The sequence below is a fragment of the Monodon monoceros genome, unplaced genomic scaffold, assembly GCF_005190385.1.
Source record: "Monodon monoceros isolate NGI ecotype Baffin Bay Population unplaced genomic scaffold, NGI_Narwhal_1 Super_Scaffold_1, whole genome shotgun sequence".
Classification (NCBI taxonomy): Eukaryota; Metazoa; Chordata; class Mammalia; order Artiodactyla; family Monodontidae; genus Monodon; species Monodon monoceros.
Genome location: NW_021703765.1, coordinates 17,515,727 through 17,542,637, shown reverse-complemented (window position 1 = coordinate 17,542,637; position 26,911 = coordinate 17,515,727). Strand labels below are relative to the sequence as shown.

General features: G+C 39.8%; 1 protein-coding gene across 2 annotated transcripts in view; it reads right to left on the bottom strand.

Moving 5' to 3' along the window:
* Positions 1 to 23,677: 23,677 nt before the first annotated feature.
* The window catches only part of TXNL1 (thioredoxin like 1), a 34,748-nt gene continuing 31,514 nt past the window's right edge, over positions 23,678 to 26,911 (bottom strand). Inside the window, exon 8 of one of the 2 annotated variants that reach the window (XM_029232920.1) lies at positions 23,678 to 24,962. In XM_029232920.1, the coding sequence (XP_029088753.1) occupies positions 24,882 to 24,962 (81 nt within the window). In that variant the 3' untranslated portion in view covers positions 23,678 to 24,881. Of the gene's footprint in view, positions 24,967 to 26,911 lie in introns of both variants that reach the window. The other variant, XM_029232928.1, reaches the window with a different exon arrangement.

Here is a 26,911-nt window from a genome sequence, read left to right as displayed (position 1 = left end):
GCTTCTAAAAAAATCACTTAGATGGAAAAACAGGAGGTTACAGAAAGCCTTTTGGCAGGAAGGAAGAAAAATGGGTATTCTTTCTCTTACAAATATCACTGCTGCCATTTAAAAAACAACAACAATGACAACAGACAACCAGTTGGAATGCTAGAAGGCTGGAATTCAGATTTTCTACTCTGCTACCAGTCATTTATGGTGCACCTTGGGGAAATCGTGGTCCCAACAATGGAAACTGTAGAAAGAAGGAAGCTGGTCAAATGCTCAAAGGTAACCTGGAAAATAAATCTAGTGCCATCAGAGAAAATGAGGAGAGAGGGGACCAGAGTGACAGCACACTGGCCATGGCAATGGCGCTCTGCCTGCTGGCCTAACTAGTGGGAAGAAAGCAGACCCCTCCCCTTCGTCCTTGAGCAACCCAGGAGTAGGATCTACAGGGTCCTCCTGTGAGAAGTGGCTCAAGCACAGGATCCCACGTCCAGATCCCAGCTCTGCCACTTAAGCTGTGGGACTTGGGGCAGATGGCCTCAGTTTCGTCAACGACGGAATGAAGATAATAACTGCCTACCTCATGTAGTTGAGATGAAGATGTTTTTCCATTAATGTGTGTAAAGCACTTAGAACAGGGCTTGGAGTATAGAAAACATTCAGTCAATTGTAGCTACAATTATTAGTTCCTGCACAGTCCTGAGCGTTTCTGCTCCAAACAATAACCAGTTGCAGTTCTATAACCAGTTACAGTTCTTAACTTGGACTTTAATTGAATTACACAATAAGGATACAACCGTAGCTATTGAAGATTGTACTTGGCAGTGAAACTGAACAAGGAATTGCAGGATTCTCTACATAAAACCATATGTTTACGGGTAGGATTGTGAGACCCAGTTCCTTGCAGCAAAGACGTGTCATCTCACACCATTTCTCCCAGTGTGCATGCCTGGGCCTCATGTTGGGGTCACTGGATGGGCTGCCCAGGAGGATATCTTAATCCCTGCGCTCTCAGAGGAACTTGTACAAAACTCTCAATCCCCAGCCACCCAGACGGATTGCCTCTCCTGTAAATGCTTGGACGCTCACGCCCTCTGCTTCCTACTGTACCACACCCTCCCTCAGGCTGCTGCTGCTGCGCTGCTCCAACAGCTATGTATGTCAGAAAAAAGGAATCGTTTCTAAGCATCTCAGTTCCCCTGGAAGAGGATCCTATTCCAAGGAACAGAACCCTAGAAGAAAAGGGAAGGCCTTTCCCTGCGTGTTTCTCCTGCCCTCTAGCCACCTCTAGCCAAATGCCTGGGGTCATTCATACAAGTTAGGGGCCGGATCCTGGGACGCCTAAGACAGGCCCAGTCCTTGCCCTCTTGGAGCCTACAGTCTAGTTTGGGGTAGAGATGAGATGCGTAAGCAGGCAACTACAGTGACACGTCCTAAGTGCCACCATGGTCTGGGGGAGACCTAGGGACTCGGGGGAAGGCTTCCAGAGCAAGGTGATTGTTAGGCTGAGGTTGAACGCAGTGACTGGAATTAGCCAGCCCATCGATTTCTGCCGCTCTCTTTCTGGCCCCTTTCATATTTGGGCAGAAAAGAGGTGGCTGGGGACAGTGCCACTGAGAGGCGATTTCACCGGGGGAAGAAGGGCCCAGGGGACACCCTCACCTGTCCGTTCATGGTTCCATCATTCTTTTCCTTCCCCTCTTGAAAGCAAAGCAGCTGAATCTCACAGCTGAGACCCGAGAGTGGGCCCAGGGCTTCTGTCCAACCCGTGACCGTCCGCTCCACATGCCTTAGAGAAGCAGGGCCACTTGACAGATTTTCCCTTGTTTGAACACAGGCTGATTTGGCCCCCTTACGGCCACCATGTGGCTACCTGTGCCTCTTGCAGCCAATCAGGCCGCGTGTGGCCCCTCCCCAGACAGTCCCATGTCTCCCGTGGAGGGCAGATGTCGCTGTTCCTTTTTAGACCTTGGCTCGGGGAAGCTGGTTGGGATGAGCAGGCCTCCCATCTCCTGGGGCAACACCGGGACCTGGGCTGCCTCTGTCCCTTGCCTCAGCTTTGGCTCTGAGTCCTCACAACTCCTTACAGCACTTTACAGTTTACAAGCTTCTTGCTCTCTTGCAGACTGAAAAGCTGGGGATTTTGAGAGCCTGAAGTGGCAAAGATCACACAGTGGGTAGGTGGCAATCTGGCCTGGAACCCAGCTCTTGCTTTAGTCCACGCAGAATGCACAGCTGTCAGCAGAACTAGAGGACGCATGCTCTAGTGATCTATTTTTTTTCAATTAATTAATTTTTTTATTTTTAGCTGCGTGCCAATATTTTTTTATTTTTTTTTGGGGGGGGTCTTCATTGCTGTGTGCAGGCTTTCTCTAGTTGCGGCAAGCGAGGGCTACTCTTCTGTTGTGGTGTGCGGGCTTCTCAGCGCAGTGGCTTCTCTTGGTGCGGAGCACGGGCTCTAGGTACGCAGGCTTCGGTAGTTGTGGTTCACGGGCTCTAGAGCGCAGGCTCAGTAGTTGTGGCACACGGGCTTAGTTGCTCTGCGGCATGTGGGATCTTCCCGGACCAGGGCTCAAATCCGTGTCCCCTGCATTGGCAGGCGGATTCTTAACCACTGCGCTAAAAGGGAAGTCCCTAGTGATCTATTTTAAAGGAATAAACTCTAGAAGACCATGATTTCTAAAACAAAAGAGGCATGTTATGTATACACATTCAATTATGAGAGCAATTATATTTTTTAAAATCATTAGGAGTTTGGGGGATAGAGATAGAGAAAAGAGTAGGGAATGGTAGAAAAAGAGAAAATTTAACATTTGTTTGATCCTCAGTGAAAGCTACACCCCTCATGCTTGACACACCACTGACACCCAGTAAATATTTATTGAATGAATAACTCCATTAAACATATACCACATATAATAGTAGAATTAGTATATAGTTATTTTGGCTGAGGCTTGACTATTAGGTCATGTTGACAATAAGAAAGACAGTCAACAAACTCATGAAGTAACTCTCTACTTCTGTTTTTATAGCTCAGTTTCAAAAACGGTATACTTATATTCCTCTCTATCCCTTCTCCTAATATAGTTCAAGTTTGAAAGTCACAGCTGTGCTAGGCTGCCCAGTTATATATGACCCAAGAAATCAAATATCTTTCCTAACTGCTAATGTGTTTTTATACCTTAGAGGTCACTTTGGGTCTGTGATCAATGCAGAACTTGTCAGATAAACAAAAAGTTATCTCCTTTGCTTGAAGTTTAAGTGTAGGCTAGCAAATCAATTTATTATTTGTTCTCCATTGCTGTCAGCATTTGGTCTTTAGCTCTGATCTATATTAAAATCTACTGTGTGAATGGTGTGTGTGTGTGTGTGTGTGTAAGAGAGAGAGAGGACATGTAGTTTTTATATTCACTACAGAGACAAATGCAAACACATACAGCATATTTTTGATTCCTGGGATCAGTACTGTACCATATTCTTACATAGCTATTGAGATGAAACACACATACCCTAAAATTTGTACAGCTTCTCAGTAGGGGAAAGCTCCAGAAGCAGCATGAAAAGTCACACCAGCTGCGGAAGAGGAAGCTTCCTGGGCCTTGAAACATTGCTACAACTGGGCTAATGTCTCTGATATTATGTCATTAATAAGAATCTATCATCCCATCCTTGTGCATCTGAATCTCATTTTCAAAACGTGCTTTTAATTTTTGTCCCCAGACTAATCGGCATCTCCCAGGTCTTGTTGAATTCTGGGTGGAAAAAAAGGAAGAGACGGTTCACTCCCCCCCTGGCCCGAAGTCCTCCAACACTTAGCCATTTTGTCTAGTTAAGAATGCAGGCAACAGAGCTACCTAAGAAAAAGACAAAAAGACTGGAGTGTTCCAGATCGTAATAACTGATAATACTTTATAGGTTAAAAAAAAACTGAAAAAGAGAAAAACCAAAAAATGTCATCGGACCAGGTTTTGATGCATGCAGTTAACTTGTCTTTTATGGGCAGCTAAAACTCATCTTGTATTTAAGAACATTTTGAAATTTGTCCCTAGAATGTTTTCAATTAGAGGCTCTCTCGCATGTGCTGCATCAAGGGAAAAACAACACTTCGGGTTAGACCGAAGGTACTCATGGAGACAAATACGATTAATGGGATAATCTTGTAGATTACAATAGTTATAGGCTGGTCCTGCTATTCCCTGCTCTCCAAGGACGGGGACTACTCACTCCCAGGCAAACAGCTGCACAGTCCTCAATACCATTATTATCCAATGCAAGGCTGCATTCAGCATGCTCAAATTCCTCTAATATCCACATTTGGCAACTTCCTATTGTGCAACTTCAGTTTCAGAAGTTAAAGCTTCGAGTTCCATGTGATTACTTGATAGAGTTTACAAACGGAATTGATTTTCTAAAGCGTTATTAAAGGTTGCTTTGCAAGAAACCAGACAAAAGAGTGCCCTGACCCGCAATACAGCTTTTATGTGGCTCATTGAAAACATAAAGGGCAGTCCTGTCATCTGCCAGTCAGTCCCCCAGAGTCCCCCTGAGGGGCAGGTGAATGTTTTTATTCCTGGTTTACAGGGAAGAAACAGCCAACAGAGTCGTTAAGAGAGTCGCCCCAGGGCTTGGCTGAACTGATGGCGGAGTTAGGATTAAGAAAGCCAAGTTCCCTGTCTCTGATGTCCATGCTCAGCCCACCAGGCAAGACATCTCCTTCTAAGACAATTGCTCAGCCCCACGACGAGATCCAATGAGAAAAGCATAAATTCCCCTGTGTCTCTAGAGCAGATGCAAGCCATAGAGATATTGGTTGGAATTTGAATATAACCTTTTTCTTTTTTCTTTCTACAATGAGATAAAGCCTTCAAAGGATCCTTAGTAAACTTCTGGACACACAATAATTCCCTGTTATTTTTGTCCCATTCCGTTTCCTAGGTTAGGGTCTCTTCCTTATTATACATTTTGGAACACTGACTAATCTTCACTTTTTCAACTCTAAGCAAAGACTCCTCCTTGTTTAATATGTTGAATCCTTCAATATTTTTGCTCTTTGCCCAGGAGTTTTTAGCCTCTCGACACTCCTCTGCAAATTGTCTCAGATGAACAAGACATAAAACTCACCCAGAGTAAAATTGTAACTTGAAGGAGGTTTGTTCTTGGTGCCCTGCTCCCTCCTGGTGGCAGTATCTTCCTCTCAAAAGCTGGAGAGATCCCTCCCGACCTGAAGGTCAGCGTCTTGAGTCCGTTTTTCTAGTAAAACCAGAAAAACATGAAACTGTTCATACTGAGACATAAATAACTGATAACAGCTTAAAGTGCTTGTAGGCATTTGCGTCTTGGAAGATCCAAAGCTCTAAACTATCGCCAAGATGTTAGTCTGATGAAAGTTCAGGTGTGTAACAGGTGGAGGGAGATTTGAATGGTGTGGAGGGAGATGAAGGTGGGAGAGTTCTGGTAGAGCCTGAAATTATCATGTATATCAGTGGTTCTTAAACTTGAGTGTCTATCAGCATCACCTGGACAGCTTGTTAAACCACAGAGTGCTGGCCCCATTCCCACAGTTGCTGATTCAGTAGGTGTGGGATGGCACCCAAGAAGTTGCATATTTAACAAATTCCCAGGTGAGGCTGGTGGTTGGTGGTCGATGCTCGGAGTAGCACAGACATTGACGTTGCATGTTCCATGGACCCTGAAATACAGTCCCATCAAGAACTGTTCATGATGCCCAGAATCAAATAAATTAAGCTTTTAAAGAAAGGGTTTAGTACCCCAACCCGAGAAGGTAAAGTGACCCAGGAGAAGGTGGGTAGATAGGTGGAGATGTTGGCTGAATGGCCTTGCTTTGTAATTCTTTCTGACCCAGGCCATCTAGGAATTGAGACTTGTGAGCTGGGGGCACTTTATCAAGGACAGCTTTGCAGGATGTTTAGATATGAGGATTGTTAGCCAGCACTCTAATTGACCTCAGCTGTCACAATGGTACATGAAGAGATGTAGCTTGGTACCCAGGGATCAACCGTCAGGGCTTTATAGATCAATATCCACACCTTGAACTGCACTTGAAAGCAAATTAAAAGCCAGTGCGGACCGCACAGTGTATACAACCCAAGGTGTAAGCAATGATTTGCAAAAATTCTTTAATTAGAGTCAGTAGGAAATGTCTCTTGCTTTTTTTTCTTCTATCCCACCTAACTTGCTAGTGATTTTATTGCTCTTTAAGACATCACAGATGTTCTTTAGAGGGATGGTGCAACACTGAGGATCAAAAAGCTGAGCTTTTATAAATTTACACAAATTGGAACCTATTACCACATGGAAAACATGTGAGTCAACTTATGTAGTACAACACCTAAGTAGAGAAAACAGTTACTAAAATCCAACTGGTCTTCAGCATGGGTATCAGTGATGTCTCTCAATGTCCTTTTTACAAGGAGGTTATACTGAGAGAGAGAGAATAAATATACAGGCTTCCTCCTTACCTCGCCACCTGTAGAAAAATAAACATGTTATTTCCATTGTGTACAGTGAAAAAAGTGAAGAAGAAATGTGAGGTTCACTTTCAATGTTTGTGGTAGATCATTTGGTATAAAATACGTCAAAATTAATTTTTTCTCTCCCATGGAGCTGGAGAGCACATCCTAGGTGTTTTGAATTTGGAAGAACATAGCTTCTTCCTGCTCCTCTCCCTTCAACAAAAAACTTCCTAAGGAACTTGAAAGGTAGGCTTGGCTTTGACTTCTGTTTAAATACACATCTAGACTTTTGAATGAATATAAACGTCTTCATTACATTTGTTTTCCTCTTTTATTCTTGCTACAGCTGCTGTGGTTTCAGGCTTCTCAGTGCCAAGTTGTGAGCAATCATTTTCTAAGTCAGTTAAAAGGCCTTTAGGTGGGGCTTCCCTGGTGGCGCAGTGGTTGGGACTCCGCCTGCCGATGCAGAGGACACGGGTTCGTGCCCCGGTCCGGGAGGATCCCACATGCCGCGGAGCGGCTGGGCCCGTGGGCCGTAGCCGCTGAGCCTGCGCGTCCGGAGCCTGTGCTCCGCAATGGGAGAGGCCACAACAGTGAGAGGCCCGCATACCGCAAAAAAAAGGCCTTTAGGTGAAGCAGTAATCTAGTCTATAATTGTCTGTGGTGGTTTCCCAATCCAGTCCTATAGAAGAAAAGAAAACATATCTGTTCTCTGAAAGTTGGCTTCTTTTTCCAGAGCCCAAAGTGCATTTTAGGTGCCTTAAACCATGATTATACCAGAGTTATACAACTGAGTGAAAAATTCAATCAATTCCTTTCTTTTATATATTGTTCATATTTTGGAAAATAAATAACTTCCCTTGTCTAAGCTGGGAAGTGTGCAAAAATGAATTGATACGTCAGTTTGTTTTGGGTTAAAATGTTTAAGTTTCCTGAGTCTATTTAGACGTACATGTTAGAGTCAAGATCACCACCATCAATTCACTCTTGTAAAAATCCCTAAATGGAACCGTCTCTTCCTTGCTGACTTCTCTAAGCTAACATTCATTTCCTTTTGGAGGGACGGGGGCAGGGGATTGAGAAGATTTAAAATTCGAGTTTCCTGAAAATTATCATATAGTACAGCGGTCCCCAGCCTTTTTGGCACCAGGGAGTCTTTGATGTCTTTGTGGAAGACAGTTTTTCCATGGACCAGCAGGGGGGTGGATGTGGGGAGGAGGTGGTGCAGGCAGCAATGCGAGCAATGGGGAGCGGCAGATGAAGCTTTGCTCGCTCACCTCCTGCTGTGCGGCCCGGGTTCCTAACAGCCTGCGGGACCACCACCGGTCTGTGGCCCGGAGACCCCTGGTAGAGCAGTTTAACAGCATTCAGGAAACTGAACCCATTTAACCAAACAGTTAGTTGAGGACCCATTTCACGCCCAAAACTATGTTAGGTACAGGTGTGAAATTCAAAGTCATTTAAAGAGACAAAATTAACACAAATGCAAATACTGGAGAATAATGAAAGATGGCATCTGACTATATGTTGCATTGTGAGATGCTGATTATAAGGAAGAATACAAAAGTTTAACCTGATAAAAATTCTGGGGTTTGTATCTAGAATCTTCCTTCACACTCTTATTTCTTACTTGGCTAAGAATGAATGAAAAGCAGGGTTGCAGGGTGGAGAGCGGACAGGTTTGACACTCCCGGCTCTAGATGTGTAAACTTGATCGAATTCCTGAACTTCTGCAAGCCTCAAAATTTTGACCCATACAAAAGAGATCGTAATACCTATCTTCCTACCACATAGTGTAGTGAGGATTTAATAACTCAGTTAAAACCCACAGTATGGAGCTCACGATATAAAGTAAGTGGTAGCTATTGTCATTATAATATTGTGATCCAATCCTTCTCATCATTTGACCCAATTTGCCTAGGGCAAAGAATATTATACGTCCCCAGGCACTGCTGTGGATACCCCACGTGGGTCAAAAGACACAGGACTTTACCATCCTCTTCTGCTAAGTTGTTCCAGTTTGGTATTTTATATACCGAGCATTCCATCCTTCACTCCTCAACGCTAGATTCAGAACTTCCCTTCACTCTTTGGACCATACATTTAATCTTTGAAAGAAGAAAGAAACATCTTACATTGGAATGGGATGTCTAACTTTCCAAAGAGCCTGTAGGCCTCATCTCATTTAACTCTTATAAAACCTTGTGAGAGAGGTAAGACCTGCACTAGCTTTTTCATTTATAAAGTGGGAATAGGAAGGCACAGAGGAGTCACACAACTTGCCAAAAGTCACACAGTGAGACGCTAGCCAAGCCTGGATGACAGCCCGGTTCTCATCCACAGTTCTGTGCGATTTACCCAAAAATGGTGCATCTAGAGCTTATTGCAATATTTCATTACTTTACCTGGAAACCCTTAAGATCATAGCCTGATGTTTTACAGAATGTAGCACAGAATGTCTTATGTTCATTCATGTTTTCCCTCAACAGATATTTTTTGAGCACTAGTCACGTGCCAAGCATTCTTCTAGACACTAAACACTGCAGTAAATAAAAGAGACAATGATTTCTAACATCATGAAGTTTACATTCTGCTGGGGGAGACAGAGAATAAACAAGTAAAATATTTGTGTTCTTAGATATTGATAAGGAGAAAAATAAAGCAGGGAAGAGGGATGGAAAGTTAGGAATTGGTGTTGGTGAGTTCGTGGCGGGCAGAGGGGTGGCCAGGAAGAGGGCAGTGAGAAGGTGGCACTTGAGTAAAGGCGGAGGAGTGAGGGAGCTGGGCTGTGAGACATCCAGGAGAAGAGAGTTCTAGGGAGTAGCCAGAGCAGGTGCAAAGGCCCAGAGTTGGGACTCTGCCCCTGGAATAATTGGGAAAGAGCAGGTCGGCCAGTGTGATTCAACCCAGCGAGTTCAAGACAGGAGTGTGAGACAGTCAGAGGAATGGGGGGAGGGTGGGCAGGAGCAAAAGCCACAGTGGGGATTGGAGGGTGGAAGGGCTTGTGAATCACTGTGAGGACTTTGCTTTTGCTCGAGTGAAATGCTGAGCCGCTGCAGAGATTGGAGCAGTGGAGTGTTAATGACGTTCCCAGCTGCTCCACTGAGCGTAGGCTCAAGGGGGATGGGACAGGGTGGGAGCAGGGATGCAGGGAGGAGCTGTTGCCATAATCCAGGTGCAGGATGATGGCACTTGGGTCGTGCCCTCACCTCACACCAGTTCCAGGATGAACCAAGGTTAACTCAGAGAGTGGTATTAATGAAGTCAAGGCCAAGGAATCTTGTGAGTATCCTTTGGGCCAGTATTACCAACCTGAGCTTCCAGATCTTTGGAAGTCCTCTACTGGTCCCTACACATCGATACTCCTAAAGGAAATCATTTGGAATGTTGCTTAGGCTAAACACCAAGTTTCTGTGTGTGGGCTTGTGGCACCCTGGCTTTCTATGCTGATCAGAAGGTTGGGTTGATCTCAATGCCTGTCTTGAAGGTTAAGTAGGAAAATAAATGAAGACAAATGGGGTTTGTTTTATGAACCTAAGTTTTCAAAGCATGGGGCCCACAGTGGGGGGCAGTTAATATATTCATTCCTTGGTGGGTAAAATAGGAAATCCATTGAGATAGAGGGTGGCAAAGCAATCCTATTTCAACTCCTATTCTGAGTGTGGCATCTCTGTTCTTGATTCCCTAGAATCTTGATTCCCTCTCCTCCTAGAGAGGAGACGAAGGTGTGTGCCTGAGTCAGGGCGGGTGTTTCTCTGCACTTCCAGAGTACACTCTCTGGAAAGGAGACAGTGGGGGGATGGGGGACAGGGAGCCATCAGTCAGAACAAGTCACCGGGGCCTCAGTTTCCTCATCTGTGGAACTAAGAGATTGGGCTAAGTGATCCACGTGGTCCACCCCAGCTCTAAGCATCTATGATACCGTGAGTGGTCCTTGTTCGTGGGGAACGAAGGAGAAAGGATTTCATTTAACACCTGGTCCAGGTAAACAGTCTAGTGTTTAACTCTTTTGCACACCTAGAAAATGTCAGCATGTGTAAATCTTTTTCACTCTTGGCCTAACAAGGAAATTTTAAACCCATCTGACAATCGAATCATGCGATGTCTTACCAAAGTCTGAATTTAGAAAAATGTTATAAAACCTTCTTTTTATTGAATGTATTTGGATCAACAATGAAGTCATGCTCCTGATTTATATTAGGGTCATGCAGTATACATCAAGGTCCTGGGTGGGCTTAAGTTATATCTCAACTGTATTTCTTTTTTTTTTTAAGAGCCAAGAATATGTGGAAATACTTTGTTTTGTTTTTATCAATCTCTGGAGCTCACGTGATATACTTCAATGGCCAGCCGTACTCTGGGGCTTATCCTCTTGGCAGAAAAGGCAACTGTTAGGAGGTCAAGCAAGGGCTCATTTCCTCCCCTACAGGCCAGTGGATACCTTCCCTTCCCAGAGAGACTTTCATTCCTTTCGTGAAGCCTGAAGGCATTGTTCCCTAATAAAATGCAGCACATTGCGAAGATTGTCACTTGAGTTACCCCCAGATTTACTATTTGAAGACTGAGTCGGGATCAACTCTTGGTTAGGAGAGGAGAAGCAAATAGACAATGAGCATCTCGGATGGCGAGGACTGAGGAACCAGAGGCTGGAAGCACAAAAGTCCAAGGGTCCTTTCTTACCAGTGTTTCCCAGGCAGAGTCCTGCAAACCAGCACAACCATCATAATTCCCATATGGGGCTTCGAGAACCCTATTTTCCTTGGTTAAGTAAACTTAAACATTTATTTGGATTTACCCAAGCACACATTCCCAACTCTTTTCCTGCTGCCTTCTTGGTTGTTGAATGACTGACATCACTGAGTGTAGAATTGTGGCTCTGACACTCTTGGGTAAGTTGTCACCTAGTCCAACTTTCCACCCCAAATAGAGATTCTCTCTGGCCCACTGAGGGCCTCTGTCAATCCTTAAATCTTTCTGGTGATGAGGACCCCACTACTCCATAAGGTGCTGTGTTTAAATAATGTGTTATTTTATTTTTAGGAAGTTCTTCCTTATATTGAATCAAATTCTCTCTCTCTTTAAACTTCACCCATTCCATCCAGTCTTCCACAATTACTTTGATTAGTGGATCTCAAAGTCTAAATTCAAACATTCTCCCCTGATCATCAAGGCCCTCCCCTTTATTGTTTCTTTCACTGGTCTAGTTTTAGGAAAAATCCTATGAAGTCTTGGTGACAGCAGATCTGACAAGCCATGCCTATCTCAAAAGGAAAGGAAGGCTGGAGGATCCAAAGCTAAGCTTAGTACAGAGCAGATTTTAGTATGGCTCTGATACTCCATGTGGTGTATGGCATCCTCCCTGGAGATATTCCCAGTGCTTTAAGAGGATCATTTTCCAGATTTGATAACTGATCACATTTTCTAATAGTTTCTTATTCTTACTTAAAATTAATCCACAATGAATATTTTGACACAAACCCCCACAAGGAAATTATTTCCTATCCAAATTAACTACAAAATCAGGAAAAACTTTAAATGGTTCTGTAGCCCACTGTACTCAGGAAGATTGCTTACTATATTTCACTGGGCTCTTCATGACATCTAGTGGTAAAGTCTGGAAGAGCCTACAGCTACTCATAAGGTGGGGAATATTCTTAATCTTATTTAACATTTATTCTTTGAATATTTTATTTTGTAAAATTGTAAACGAAATTCATTTTTCCACCCACTATAATGATATACTCATCTTTATCTTAGGCATCTTTACTGCTTTATACCTTTTCTATCTGGGCTTACTTTGAAATCAATGAAATCTATTTTTTCACAGATATAGAAAAAAAATCCTCCTTTAAAAAAAAAAGTATTTTGCGTGTGTGTGTGTAATTTTTACTTTATATATTTTATAAAGGCATAGTTGATTAACAATGTTGTGTTAGTTTCAGGTGTACAGCAAAGTGGTTCAGTTATACACATACATGTATCTGTGTAAAAGAGGCATTTTGGATAAGCATAAATAACTCAGTTTTGGTCTGGAAGCATACTACAAAGATGTTTTGCATAAATGTATTCATCTTCAAATGCGGTTTTTAGACTTTGGATTCCTGTGAAATCAGAGTCATTTATAGCTAACCTTGAATGTATTGTTATTCACAATTAGAAGTAGATACATTTCACAGGCAGAGAAGCTGACAAGTCTTTAAGACTTCACACTTAGTTTTGCAGGAAGAACTGAAGTTAATTAGAAGTGATTATACATACATTGCCTGTGTGTGTGCATTTGTGTTGTGCACACGCACCACAAAAGCCTTGGGAAGGTTGCATTTTTTTACATTTTAAAAATAAACATAATCTCCTTCCCATGTGTTGCTATAAGCCCAGTAAATCTAGGAAGCTCAGCAGGATTGAACAAGGTCATTTCTTGTCAGGACTCCAAGGGGGAGCAGGAAGCAACCCAGAGCATCAGATGCTGGCATCCTAATCCCTGCTCAGCACTGGCCTGGGGGACACGCTGGGCCAGCTCGACCTGCTGGCAGACTGCAGCTTGGATGCGAGCACAATCAGAGTCAGGACTGTGGTCAGGACTGTGGCTGTCTTCCTACAGGGCCCCTTGTACGATGGAACGATAGCCCCGCTCTGCTAATAAAGGCAAAATCCCAACCAAGTTTGCTCTCTTCTTAGTTCTGGTAAACAGGAAAGTAATTGTGAGAAGGTATAGCCAATCACTACCTTAAAATCAAAGAGGCTTTATTGATCTGTTCCGGGTTTTGTTGGGTTTAAATATATATATTTAATATAGTATATTTTTAATTAAATGTAATATATATTTAATTCAATGTCAAAGCCCTTCATCAGTTGGCTGGTCCAGAGACTCTGGGTGGACCATCCGGTGTTGTCCACATGGCGGTGGCAGGGGGGGATCGGGGGAAGTGGAGGACCTGTTGCTTGAGTCCGTGGGTGGACAGTTCTGGTCCTCGGGATAGCAGGGGGGGCAGGCCTAGTGCTTGAGGTCACAGAGACCAGATCAGAGCTAAGGATAGCCTAGAGCCTGGGCCCGGGAAAGTTGTGCCTGAATTTGGGTCTGCCACGGGGGTGGCCCTGGAGCCTGGGTCCACGGGAGCTGGCCTTGAGGTTGGGGCTATGGGGACTGGCTGGGCGCTGGGGTGGGTGAAAAACCTGGGTCCGTGTTGGCTGGACACCTGGGTTCGCAGGCGTCCGCCTGGAGCCTGGTGTCACAGGATCTGGGGCCGATGGGGGCCCAGGTGTGCAGGAGCCGCGGGAACTGCCGGAGGCTGCTGGAGCCAGTGGGCACCAGGGTGAACCAGCAGCCTGGGTCCATGGACGCCTGCAGGGAGCCACCTGGCGCCACAGGTGTCGGCCTGGACCTGGGGCAGGCTGGCTGTGGGGCCGATGCGATCACCGCAATTCTCCTCCTCCCACAGGGACAGTGTCTCTCTCCACACTGGGCTGCCCAGGCTTGGGGGAGGGGGAGAGGGAGGGGGAGAGGGGAGGGGATAGCATGAATCTCTTTCCCACCCGCCTCAATGCATCTTTTCTTAGGTCTGCGCTCTACCCAGGTGCTGTAATCCTCACTTGGCAACCTTAGTTCCTGTGAAGGTATTTTCAAGTGTGGACAATTGGGGGGGGCGGGGGTGTGGAGGTGAGCACTAGAAATTCCTATGAGCCATTTTGCTGACTTCACTCTAGCTTGTATTAGGAACACACAACTCAATAATAAAAATACAAATAATCCAAATTTTATTTTTTGGCTGCATTTGGTCTTCATTGCTGCACACGGGCTTTCTCTAGTTGCAGAGAGCAGGTGCGCGGGCTTCTCATTGTGGTGGCTCCTCTTGCTGCAGAGCACAGGCTCTAGAGTGCACAGGCTTCAGTAGTTATCGCATGTGGATTCAGTATAATCCAATTTTTAAATAAAGTGTCCTATACTAAAGACATTTCTCCAACGAACTGGCTAAGAAGCACATGAAAAGATGCTGGACATTATTAGTCATCAGAGAAATGCAAATCAAAACCACAATGAGGTATCATGTCATATCTACTAGGATAACTAAAATCAAAAGTCATATAATAACAAGTTTTGGTGAGGATATGGAGAACCAAGAACCCTCATACACTGCTGCTGGGGATGTAAAATGATGCAGCCACTTAGGAAAAGAATCTGGAGTTCCTCAAATGGTTAAGCATAGAATTACCATATGAACCAGCAATTCCACTCCAAGGTATATACCCAAGAGAAATGAAAATATATGTCTACACAAAAACTTGTATATAGATGTTTATAGCAGCATTATTTATAATAGTCAAAGATGAAACAGCCCAAATGTCCATCAGTAATGAATATATAAATGAATGTGGTATAATCATACAGTAGAGTATTACTCAGCCATAAAAAAAATAAGTACTGACACATATGGGTGCACCTTGAAAAGATGCTAAGTTAAAGAAGCCTATCACAAAGACCATATATCATGTGTTTCCATTTACATTAAACATCCAGAATAGAGAACTCTATAAAGACAGAGAGTAAATCAGTAGTTATGTAGGAATGAGAGTAATGAAGTGATGGGATGTTAACAGCTAAAGGGAGTGAGGTTTCTTTTTTGAGGTGATGAAAATGTTCTAAAATTGACTATAATGATGTCTGCATTACTTTGTGACTACACCAAAATCCACAGAAGTGTACACTTTAAATGAGTATGGTGGGGCTTCCCTGGTGGTGCAGTGGTTAGGAATCCGCCTGCCAATGCAAGGGACATGGGTTCGAGCCCTGGTCCAGGAAGATCCCACATGCCGCAAAGCAACTAAGCCCGTGCACCACAACTACTGAGCCTGCGCTCTAGAGCCCACGAGCCACAACTACTGAAGCCGTGCACCACAACTACTGAAGCTCACACGCCTAGAGCCTGTGCTCCGCAACAAGAGAAGCCACTGCAATGAGAAGCCCGCACACCGCAATGAAGAGTAGCCCCTGCTCACCACAACTAGAGAAAGCCTGTGCACAGCAACGAGACCCAACACAGACAAAAATAATAAAATACTTTTTTAAAAAAAAAAGAGTATGATATGTGAATTATATCTCAATAAAGCTGTTGTGTGGGGTTTTTTTAAAGTATCTTTAAAAGTTTCTCCTATCCGAATCCATTCTATCGCTAAGTAATATGTATCTTTCTTATTTTAATATTTACATTTTCTTGAAGATTTTAAAACCCTATTTTTCATGAACATACATTTTTATCAACATAAATGCTGGTTAAAATATAGCTAGCACAGAGGGACCTGACTCAGACTCAAAACTATTTTTTACCATGGACTAAGCAATCTCAGGCACAGTCTGTTAAAAAAAAAAGTGCCTTTATTCAAAACTTTTACTTCGTGTAATGACACCCTAGGTAATTCAGATTAGCGACCCACTGATAACAACTAAAAATGCTAGACAAAATTTTTAACATATTTTTGAAAGTATCAAAAGGTTAGCCCAAATCAACAAGGCCAATTTGCCCCCAGGGCATTTGCCAATCCTGGGGGAGAAGCTATATAACTGAATTGCATTTTTGTACCCTCCTGAGGAAGTAGCTATGAAGCTTGGAGCATATCAAAGGTAAGAACAATGAGAAACCATCCCCAAACTTGAGCAGGAACCACAAAGACATGGTCCTTGGAAGAGGACGTGAAATAGAAGTAAACTTACTCTAGTCAAAAGAAAGCTAATATACTACATTAAAAAGAGACAAACTCGACTTTAAGGCAAAAATGCATGATTAGAAATTAAATTCACTCCCTAAATATAAGGGTTCAACTTACTAGGAAGATACAGCAGTTCTAAATTTATATGTATCTGATAAACTGATATCAAAACTAGAAATTAAAAACTGGCCAAACTTCAACAAGAAACAAACACACACATGAACTTGACCTAATAGGCATAAACTGTATCCAACAACTACAGAATATTCTTTTCAGGCATATTTTCAAAAACCACATTTATAAAACATTTACCAAAAAATGTATTATTGTAATTAATTATATTAATATAAATTATATTAAATAATTTTATGTAAATGTATGTATTATTATACATACATAGGGCCATAGTCAAATTTCAACAGATTTCAACAGCTAAGTCATGTAGAATATGTTTTCTGACCTCAATGTAATTAAGCTAGAAGTCAAAAACAAACATATCTGAAAATCTCCATTTGTTTGGAAATTAATAGATATACTTCTAAATAGCTCATGGGTCAAAGAAAAAATTAGAAAACATTTGGTCAAGAGAGCAACAGATCTTGTGGCATACAGTTAAACCAGTTCTTAGAAATATAGCTTTAAAGCATTTATTTAAAAAATAAAGCTGAAAAGTGAGATGTCTCCACTACAAGAAGTAGAAAAAAAAGTAAAATAAATATAAAGAAATCTATAGAAAAGGAAATATAAAAACATAAATTAATGGATCAGAAAAAACACACAAAATACAGACTCAATAAAACCAAATTTGTTTCATTAAAACAGCCAATAAAATTGATAAATCTTCAGTGAGACTGATTAAGAACAGCTCAAATCCTGATCAACAGGTGAATGAATAAATTTTGATATACACAATAGAATACTTCTCAGCATTGAAATAGAATAACCTGTAAATATACACAAAAACATGAGTAAATCTAAAAATAATCAGGTTGAAAAAAAATAAGTCAGAAAAAAGAGGTCATACTGTGTGACTTTTCATGTCTCTCCTTTCCAGATGATCACTTCTTTCTCCCTTTTCATGACACAAAAAATCCTCAGCAAACTAATTTAGCTAATTTAATCCAGCAATATATGAAAATAATAATACATCAAGTACAGTTAATGCAAGGAAAAGGTTGGTTTAACATTTGAAAATCTATATTATTCACCATATTAACAGAATAAAGAAGGAAACACACATAATCATCTCAATAGATGCAAAAAACTACTTGGCAACATTTATCACCTATTCATGATTTTTTTTTTAATTCAAGCAATAGAAATAGAAAGGAACTTTGTCAGTTTGATAAAGGACATTTCTCAAACTAAAATCACTTAATAGTGAAACACTAAGTGCTATCCCTCTAATTCAAGAACAAAACAAGCATGTTTATTCTGACTACTTTTTTTAAAAATATTTTTTATTTATTTGGCTGTGTGGGGTCTTAGTTGCGGCACGCAGGATCTTAGTTGTGGCATGCAGGATCTTTCATTGCAGTGCACGGGCTTCTCTCTAGTTGCGGCGTGCAGGCTCAGTAGTTGCAGTGTGTGGGCTCCAGAGCACACAGGATCAGTAGTTGTGGCACACAGTCTCTCTAGTTGTGGTGCACGGGCTCTAGAGTACGCGGGCATAGTTGCCCCGCGGCATGTGGGATCTTAGTTCTCTGACCAGGGATCAAACCTGCGTCCCCTGCATTGGAAGGCAGATTCTTAACCACTGGACCACCAGGGAAGTCCCTACTCTCACTACTTTTATTTAACACTGTACTGGAACCCCTAAGCAGTGCAATATGGTAAGAAAAAAAAAAAAGATACAAAGTTTAGAAAGGATTAAAACTCTATTTGCATATGATGATTGTTCATATAGAAAATCATAAGGAATCTATTTTTTTAAGTCATTAGAACTAATAAGGGAGTTCACGAAAGTGACAGACTACAAGGTCAATATAAAAAAATTAACTGTATTACTATATGCTAGTAGCAAACAATTGGGAAATGAAATGTTTAAAATTCTATTTACAATAATGTCAACAAACATCAAATAGCTATAAATGAATCTAATGAAAGAAGGACCTCCAGGGCTTCCCTGGTGGCGCAGTGGTTGAGAGTCCGCCTGCCGATGCAGGGGACACGGGTTCGTGTCCCGACCCGGGAAGATCCCACATGCCGCAGAGCAGCTGGGCCCGTGAGCCATGGCCGCTGAGCCTGCGCTCCACAATGGGAGAGGCCACAACAGTGAGAAGCCCGCGTACTGCAAAAAAAAAAAAAAAAAAAAAAAAAAAGGACCTCCATATTGAAAACTATAAAACATTGCCTTGAGAAATTAGATCTAAATAAATGGAGATATACATATTATATAAATATACTACATACCATGTTCATAGATTGGAAGACATTATATTCAAGGCAATCAATCATAAACCTTTTTTTAAAAATTGATGATTCTAAAGTGAAAATGCAAAGAACCTAAACTAACAACAAAAAAATCTTGGTTATGAAGAAAGTTGCAGGAATTATACTACATGACTTCAAAACACAGTACAAAGCTAAAGTAATCAAAACTGTTATACCTAACAGTAGACAAATAGATCTATGGGACAGAATAGACTGTCCAGAAGTAGGCTTGTACAGTTCATTATTTTCAACAAAGGTGATAAAGTTATATGTCCATAAAAACAGGTAACTCCTGAAATGGCATGCATGGATTGGAGAGTTCTGATAACAATTGCATTAGGGTACTCTGAAAAATGAGCATGTTGGACCAAAGTTTTTAGCATTCCGAAATTCAATGGAGTCTATATTTTGATTAGTAAGTTAAGGAAGCAACAAAGCTTCCTTTTATATAAACTGTGGGTTAAAAAATTTTAACTCCAGGAATTTTTTTCTTAAAAAGTAAAAATCGCAAACCAAAATGTGAACACCCAAATATCTTCTCCTTGCAGTGCTAGACTCAAGTAAAAAATCAGATGAAGTGATGCTTATTCACCTTAACTTTTAAGGGACACCTGTTTACTTCTGTACAAGCCTAGCCCAGTGGTTTGAGTTGGCCTGTACGCTTACCCCAGGCCCCCTGCCAATTGCCCTTTTTTGAGTTACGTACCCATTTTTAAACTTAAAAGTCACCTGCAGTCAAGGCTACTCCCTCCTAGAAGCATTCCTAATGCTGTCAATGTGTTGACTCTTTTGAGGGAATTGTGTGGTCAGGGAAATGAAACTGCCCCACTATTTTTACTGTCCTTGGTCACGGGGAGATTATAGGAACCCAGTAAAGGAGTTCTCTATTACTGACTGGAAAATGCAGAAAAGCAGGTTTTAACCATTTGTACATTCAATATTACCCTATAAAATTAGAAATCTTATTACTAAGGAATCTGACAGAGGAATCATCTTTGTAAAATCAAAAACTTTTAAGAGAATAAAAGTAGTCATGAAAGAATGTGCCAGAATGACTGATGGGACAAAATTTATAATTACAAACAAAATACAGGAGAAAAAGCCCCTGATTATAAGGAAAGTTAAAGCCTTTAACATCTTCAAAGCAGTATTTCATATTCTTTTATGGAATGTTGCCATCAATCTCCATGCCTTGCTAATTGTCATGTAAAACTGTGTTCAATGATAAGACTATGAAAGCTTCGCAATTCCTTTGCCGGAAGGGTTTCAGAATCCAGCTGTCTGCTGATACCACCTTCAACCAAAAGATTATTAATATAATTAATGATTCTAATAAGCACTACAAAGGTTGTTTCCACAGCTTAATGGATTGACAACTGGATATCCTTACTAATTTCACTATTTCTACATTTGATAATGTCTACTCCCTCTTGAATTTGTTTAGCACCACTTTACTAACTCCTGTTTTTCCTTCCTACTTAAGTCTGCTCTCAGGCTCCTCTTTAGCTAATTCTATATATTTTTTCGCATTCCCTAGTATTTGCTCCTTAGTTTCCTTCTCCCCCTTTATATTCTCTCTAGATGCTCCCATTCATATACCTATTTCAACTTTCATGACCTAAATGACTCCTAGTTCCCTAATTCTAGCCCTAAGATCTAAAACCACATTCCTGCCTGTGTACCTAATAGACAACTCCACCTTAAAGCCAAAAAAATCATGATACATTGCTCAAGGCAATGTTGTATCCAAAACTATATTCATCTTCCCCTCCCAACTTGCTGCTTTTCCTAAGAACAAACATTTCTACATATAAAAGTGAAACACTTTTGCATCATTGTGGACTCCTCTCTGCTTCCTTCTCTTCCCATAAACTAAGGATAGCCTGATCTCTTTCACAAGAAGAGCTTCATGCTATGGTTTCTACTTGCTCTTCCAGCTTCATCTCCCTCACCTCAGAAATCTTATTTCTCAGTCTTCTTATGTACACAGCATGCACTTTTCCTTTACTCTGCTGAGCTCTCTTCCTTACCTTGCTAAACTGCAGATTCCTACAACCTCTCAGATTTACCTCAAGCATCCCCTCTTGGAACCTGAGAATTGGTTCAATACTTTATTGGTGACAGAGACCAAAGTAACTTTGGTTTGGTACTAGGGACAAGTCCTGGCATTACTGCTGATAAGCCTATAAATAAGACTACAAATAATTACAATGCAGTTTGCTATGTACCAGGGTGCCAGGGTGCTGTGGCAGCAGAGGAGGCTTACACAATCACTATGTGTTACTTCTATCAGTTTTTCTTGTACTGAGCCTTATAGATAAGTAGGAATTTGTCTGGTGGACAAGTTAGGTAAGAGGAAGGCATTAGATATCAGAGTACATTCTGGTAACTGCTAGTAAGGTGCACCACACAAGGGGAAATGAGTGGGGTTTGGGGGATAGAGAAGGATGGAGAGCGAGGGCTCACAGGAAGACCTCAAAAGGCTAACTAGCAGCCATGTGGAGGACACATTACAGAGGCCAGGTCAGAGGCTAGGAGACCACCAGGAGGCTACTGCACTACACTTGGCAAAAAATGATGCCCCAAAGCTGTGGCAGCGAGATGGGGGAGCAGGGCACAGAAGACAACTCTTTATTCTTGATCCAAAGTAAAGCCATTTCATCTTCACAAGAAGCCTAAGAGGTAATGTTCCTATTTTTAACTCGAGGAAACTCAAGCTCCTAAGGATGTTGCTCGCTTGACATGACACAGCTTACAAGTAGAAGCAGAGATACAAACTTCAAAGATGCTGCTCCTGAGTAGCATGTGTCAATATCTTAAATGTATGTCCAAGTATAAAACAATAAATCATGTTTCACAACTAATTCTGGCCTGTTCAACTTACCAGGATTCCTAAGTAAACTTCCTCTTCCCATGGAGAAGCATAGCAAGTATAGAGGAAGGAGATTAGGGTTACATAGCAAGATCTTAATATTATTCTAAGATGTGTACAATTTTAGTAGAATATACAAATTCTAAAGTTACCTTATGGGCCTAGTTTAGTGCTACATTCTCCAATTAATAATTTTGCATGGACCACAGAGTTGAAAAGTAATTTTATTTGCCTGTAAAATCTCCACTCTGCCCACTTAATCTTATAGAGGTAGGGCATATTAAAAAAAAAAAGTATTAATATAAAAATAAAACAATATAGAAAACAAACTTATGGTTACCGGGGGTAAGGGGGGGAGGGATAAACTGGGAGATTGGGATTGACATGTACACACTACTATATATAAAATAGATAATAAGCACCCACTGTATAGCACAGGGAACTCAATACTCTGTAATGGCCTATATGTGAAATGAATCTAAAAGAGTGTATAAATGTAGATGTGTAACTGATTCACTTTGCTGGCCACCTAAAACATAACATTGTAAATCAACTATACTCCAATCAAAATTAAAAAAATAAAATTTTAAAAATAAATGATCTAAAAATAAATAATAAAAATAAAACTTGATGTGAAAATATGCTTAAAATGACATCAATATTCTGCCTTAGGCAATAGGCTTGAGGAATAAAATATTCAATATTTTAAAATCACTTACTTAACAAACATGCTACATGTATATTACAAAACAATGTGTTTGGCAATCTTTCTAAAATACAGAACATCACCTCTAACCAATGAGATGTTAAAGCTAAGTGAACAAGATATTCCTCAAAGTTCTCCTTTAGTGTTCAGGGAATAGATTTCTTATTCTAAATTACTCTTCTAAAAAAAAAAAAAAAAAGAATCTAAGGTTAGAAATGACCAATTTCAGAAGAGATATACACCTACACAAAACGTAATCTACCAAACTATATAAATATTAATACAAGCAATATGGGTAACCCCTAAATTTCTTTCATGCTTTAAAACTCACAAAGGAGGGAGTGTGAGTTTACTAATCTACTTAACTCCAATGCTTCCTTCTCATTACAGAATTAAAGATTTATCTTAGACATTAAGAGGAAGATAGGAAGATTTGAACTGTTTTAGGTTAAAAAGCACCCTCACCATGTCAAGTGTATTGATGGCAGCTATAAATAAAATACTGAGCCCAAATGTACAGTAACAGCACACCTGTAAATGCTGCAAGAAATGTAGTATACATCCTCAGGCCTTGAGACAAAGATAGCAGACAGGTTTCAACTCACATGTCTGTCAACTCCAGCAGATTAAGTAGCTACCTACAACAAAACGAGATTGGGGGATAACCTGACCAAAATGGAGCATAAATGTCTTCCGTGGGCATAAGAGTATGGTAGTCTGCGTGCTACTCTTTGCCCTCAGCCTTATGCTGACAAAGACTCTGTACCGAAATATTTTTGTTTCTATTACGGATAGGCTATTTCATTATTGTTTCACACCAGATAATGCATCCTGATGTAAAATATAAGTCAAATCAAGAGAAAAGTTTTGTGGGGTATTTGTGGTTTTGTTCTGGTTTTTGCTATGTCTGACAAAACAAACAATAAACCTAATATCTGTTTTCTAGAAAATACTATGTAATGGATGGCTACCATTACAATAACTAAGGTTATATTTTTTAAATGCTCTTCCTATTCATCTGGAAAATTCAGTGTTACATATAAATATGTATATATGTGTGTGTGTGTATATACACACACACAGTTTTAGGAGAAAACATCAGCATTTCAGCTTGGTAACTTAAATAATGTTAACTATGCATGTTTATTTGTAAAACTTCCCATAGTGAAACATGTTACAGTTACCTATAAACATTCATTTCTCACTACTTACAATTTGAATAATTATGAAATGTTTGTATATTGCAACCGAGTTATAGAAAGTCACATAAACAATATAAATCTGATGCCCAGTCCTTTACAGATATGAAGTTATTTTCACTGGGTTTTCAAATTGTCAAGTGTAAATAGGATGAGGTCACCAATACTTAAGATGAGGCACTTGAACAATTACCCAAAAAGGTTGTTAAGTGTACAAAAGTGTAAAACAAAACTTTTGATATTAATCTTACTCAATTTCAGACGTGATTAATCTGAGATGGTCTATATTAAGAAGTGTTATAGACTTTTATTTTATTTCTTGCCCTTCTGCTTCCCCTTGACCCAAGGCAACATAACCGTGAAATAGGCATCACCACAGACCAGTTAATGTGCTTCCACACAAAGAAACGAAACATTATTTAATGACATTGGGGTTTCAGAAAGTGACTATTTTACCACAAAAACTTGTGCATAATTTTTTTCAGACACATGGATAAATACACTGGTGACTCAAAGGCAAATCAGTATCTTGACCAAAGTCCTAGACAAATAGGTCCTCAAATTTATTATCAACTGAATCAAAATTTTAAGTCTTATGTACCCTTTTTAAACACTGAATTTTTAAAATACTGAGAAATTTAAAAATTTAATTTTAAAAATAGAAAAATTAAATTTATTAATATTTTCTAGATTACAGTTTAAGATTTAAAAAATAAGGAACAGATGCTTTGTCTTGCCAGCCTTTTGTGAAAGACCTTTTAAACATATATATGTGGCTAATTCAGTTTCAACCTTAACATGTTCTCTGTATATTTACACTGTATCTTTTGGTAGTTAAAATATTAAACGCTTGATTAAAAGAGATCAATTCCTGTTGCTTCATGAATTCATAGTACTATATTTTTCCCTACTGTCAGATTTCAACATACCTCTACTAGTAAAGAAAATAACTCAAATTTTAAAAGTTTATCCAATAGGGTTTAAAATCTGTGGTCCCATTAACTAATAGTTTTAGGTGAGAACAGTTAAATCTCATTAAACTTATTTAATTCTGGTAGTTTATAATTTGAGTAATTTCTATAGCCCAGATACCCAAATGCTGTTTAACAAACATATGAGTTAGTTACTCATTGGAACATGGTTAGCCGTTCCAAGTCCACTTATCAAAATCACTTCCTGTGTGTGTGCACATAAGCGCACATACACTCCTTAACTCCCTAAAACAGTTCTGCTCCTCTAAAGAGAGAAACTGTCTTTTGATCAGTATGCTACCAGACACCTATGTCTCTGCTAAAATCAGAAGATGGCCAATTTTCAAATAAATGGAAAGGGAAAATACTTATTTAGAACAACAAAAATTAAGCTTGGCAAAAGTAGTTACTTTTATTTACAATTGCATGTATTAAGATTACAAGAGAAACACTAGTGATACCATCTGAACAAAAGCAATGATTTATTGGTAATGGCAATGAATGAAATATTGAAAGTCTCTGGTGAGAATCAAGCAATTATCCAGGAGCTGTAGATCTGACTGCAATATGGTCTTCCAGTGTCTTTTGTACCTTAGTGGCTTTCTCCTTTTTTGCCAACTACCTAGGAAGAACAAAAATAACTTTATATGTACTTCTTATTGATTTAGAAATATGAGTTATTTTAAAAATATTACAAATTGTAATCATTTTTAAAAGCTGGTATTAATTTTTATCTTTGCAATTTTTTGGCATGCAGTATTATCTTCATTGTTGAAGCACACTGTGACCCTCCCTCCCTTCCCAGACTCTAGAAATTAAAAATAAAACACATGCAGGCTATTTTTGGTTTCCCACACTGTTTTAAGAAAAAGTAATGCAATTTTTCAAAACAAGGTTGACAGTTTAGAGAAGTTAATAAAAAGATGATGCTACATGAGTGAAACATATTTGGCATACTATTTTTAGGCAATGAGATATCAAATGCCTGCCGATCATAAAATAATGTACAATTAAAAGAGTATGCTAAACTTATGTCTTCATGCCCAAGATGACAGGTTTCTAGACTTTTCTATCAATATGCAGACATGCAATGAAAACAGATTAAAAATGACTAATTTGGCCTAGTTTCTATTTTTAAAAAACCCTGATTGCTACAATGTACTACTGAAATGATAAAGAATAAACCTTGTTTCAGGCAATGATTAGAAAAATTCTCTACTGAAGGGTTTAAAAAATGTTCTAGCTGCTATAAATGTAGCAGATTAAAAATATAAAGAATAAATTTGGTTTCTACCAATAGTTCTAGAAAACAAATCCTCTGTGGGAAGGAAGGCTCTAAAACTACGTTCTAATCAATTTACTTTAAATCTAAAGTTTATAACAATGTATTCTCATGGCAGAAATTCCTTTAAGGAAATCTACTTGCAAGCTATTGAACATATATTTGTATACAAAAAAATTTCTATGTATGTCTGTAAATATAATTTTCATATTTTAAATTGATTCTGGTCCCAACGGTAGTATCTGAATCAAGTAAAACTCACACAGGTCTTCAGTACAAGTCTGGTCTAAAATAGAACATGGCTGGGTCAATGTCATTCATAGGAAAAGATTATAAAAACCCTTTCCACTGAATTCCTAATCACGTGATGCTAGAAATGCTGTTTTCCCCATCTTGAGGAAAATCACTTTTACTACTTTAAAATAACTCCTCTCTGATCCAAGGAAACCATGTGTTAAAAAGCCCAAGAAGCCAAAAAGATACAAAAGGTAGTCTCATAAAAGAGTACGTGGATGAGAGTTACGAAATTTAGATTTTAAGAGCTGGGGGGAGCTTTCCTAAGAAAGAAGGAGAGGTGGCACTATCTGTACCACAAATGGATTTAAGCAGATAAACACTGAAAGCATTATTGATCATTATATTCCTTGGGAACACACAAAACACAGAGCTATTGGATTAAGCAAAAGAAAACAAAAACAACTAATATTAAAAATTAAAATTTTAACAGATGTGACACAGTAGAAGACATGAATCTGCATACTGTTTCACAGGTTGATAACTCTCAACTTGCCAATGTGTATTCTCTGTAAAAAAGAAGAAATTCAGCATTCCAATATGGAGTTTCTCACCCCAAAAGTAAAGCTCTTTTATTCATTTTTAAGTCTTTATATTACACCTCAGACAAACAAAAATTTTGGTACATCAAAATTAGATGTCAAAAATATTTATTCAGTAAAGAGTCCATTGATCTTCTATGTTAATATTTTAACCCAGCCTAACATCCAGTCCATAAGTCTTTCAACTGGCCTTGATCTCACTTGCGTTGGCAAAGCACAGGACATGCCCACAATTAATCAGCAAAAAGATTTTGGGGCTACAGTTCCAATGAGAAAATAAAACCCACCCATCTCTCAAATTCAGCCTAATCAATATATTACACTAGTACTGATATAAAAGAACTTGATGAAACTGCTCGTATTTGATTTCCAAAATGATTCTATAGCTCCTAAAAAATAAAATTTAAACTTCAGATCAGATTAAAACATTAACTAGTTAAATCTAAAAA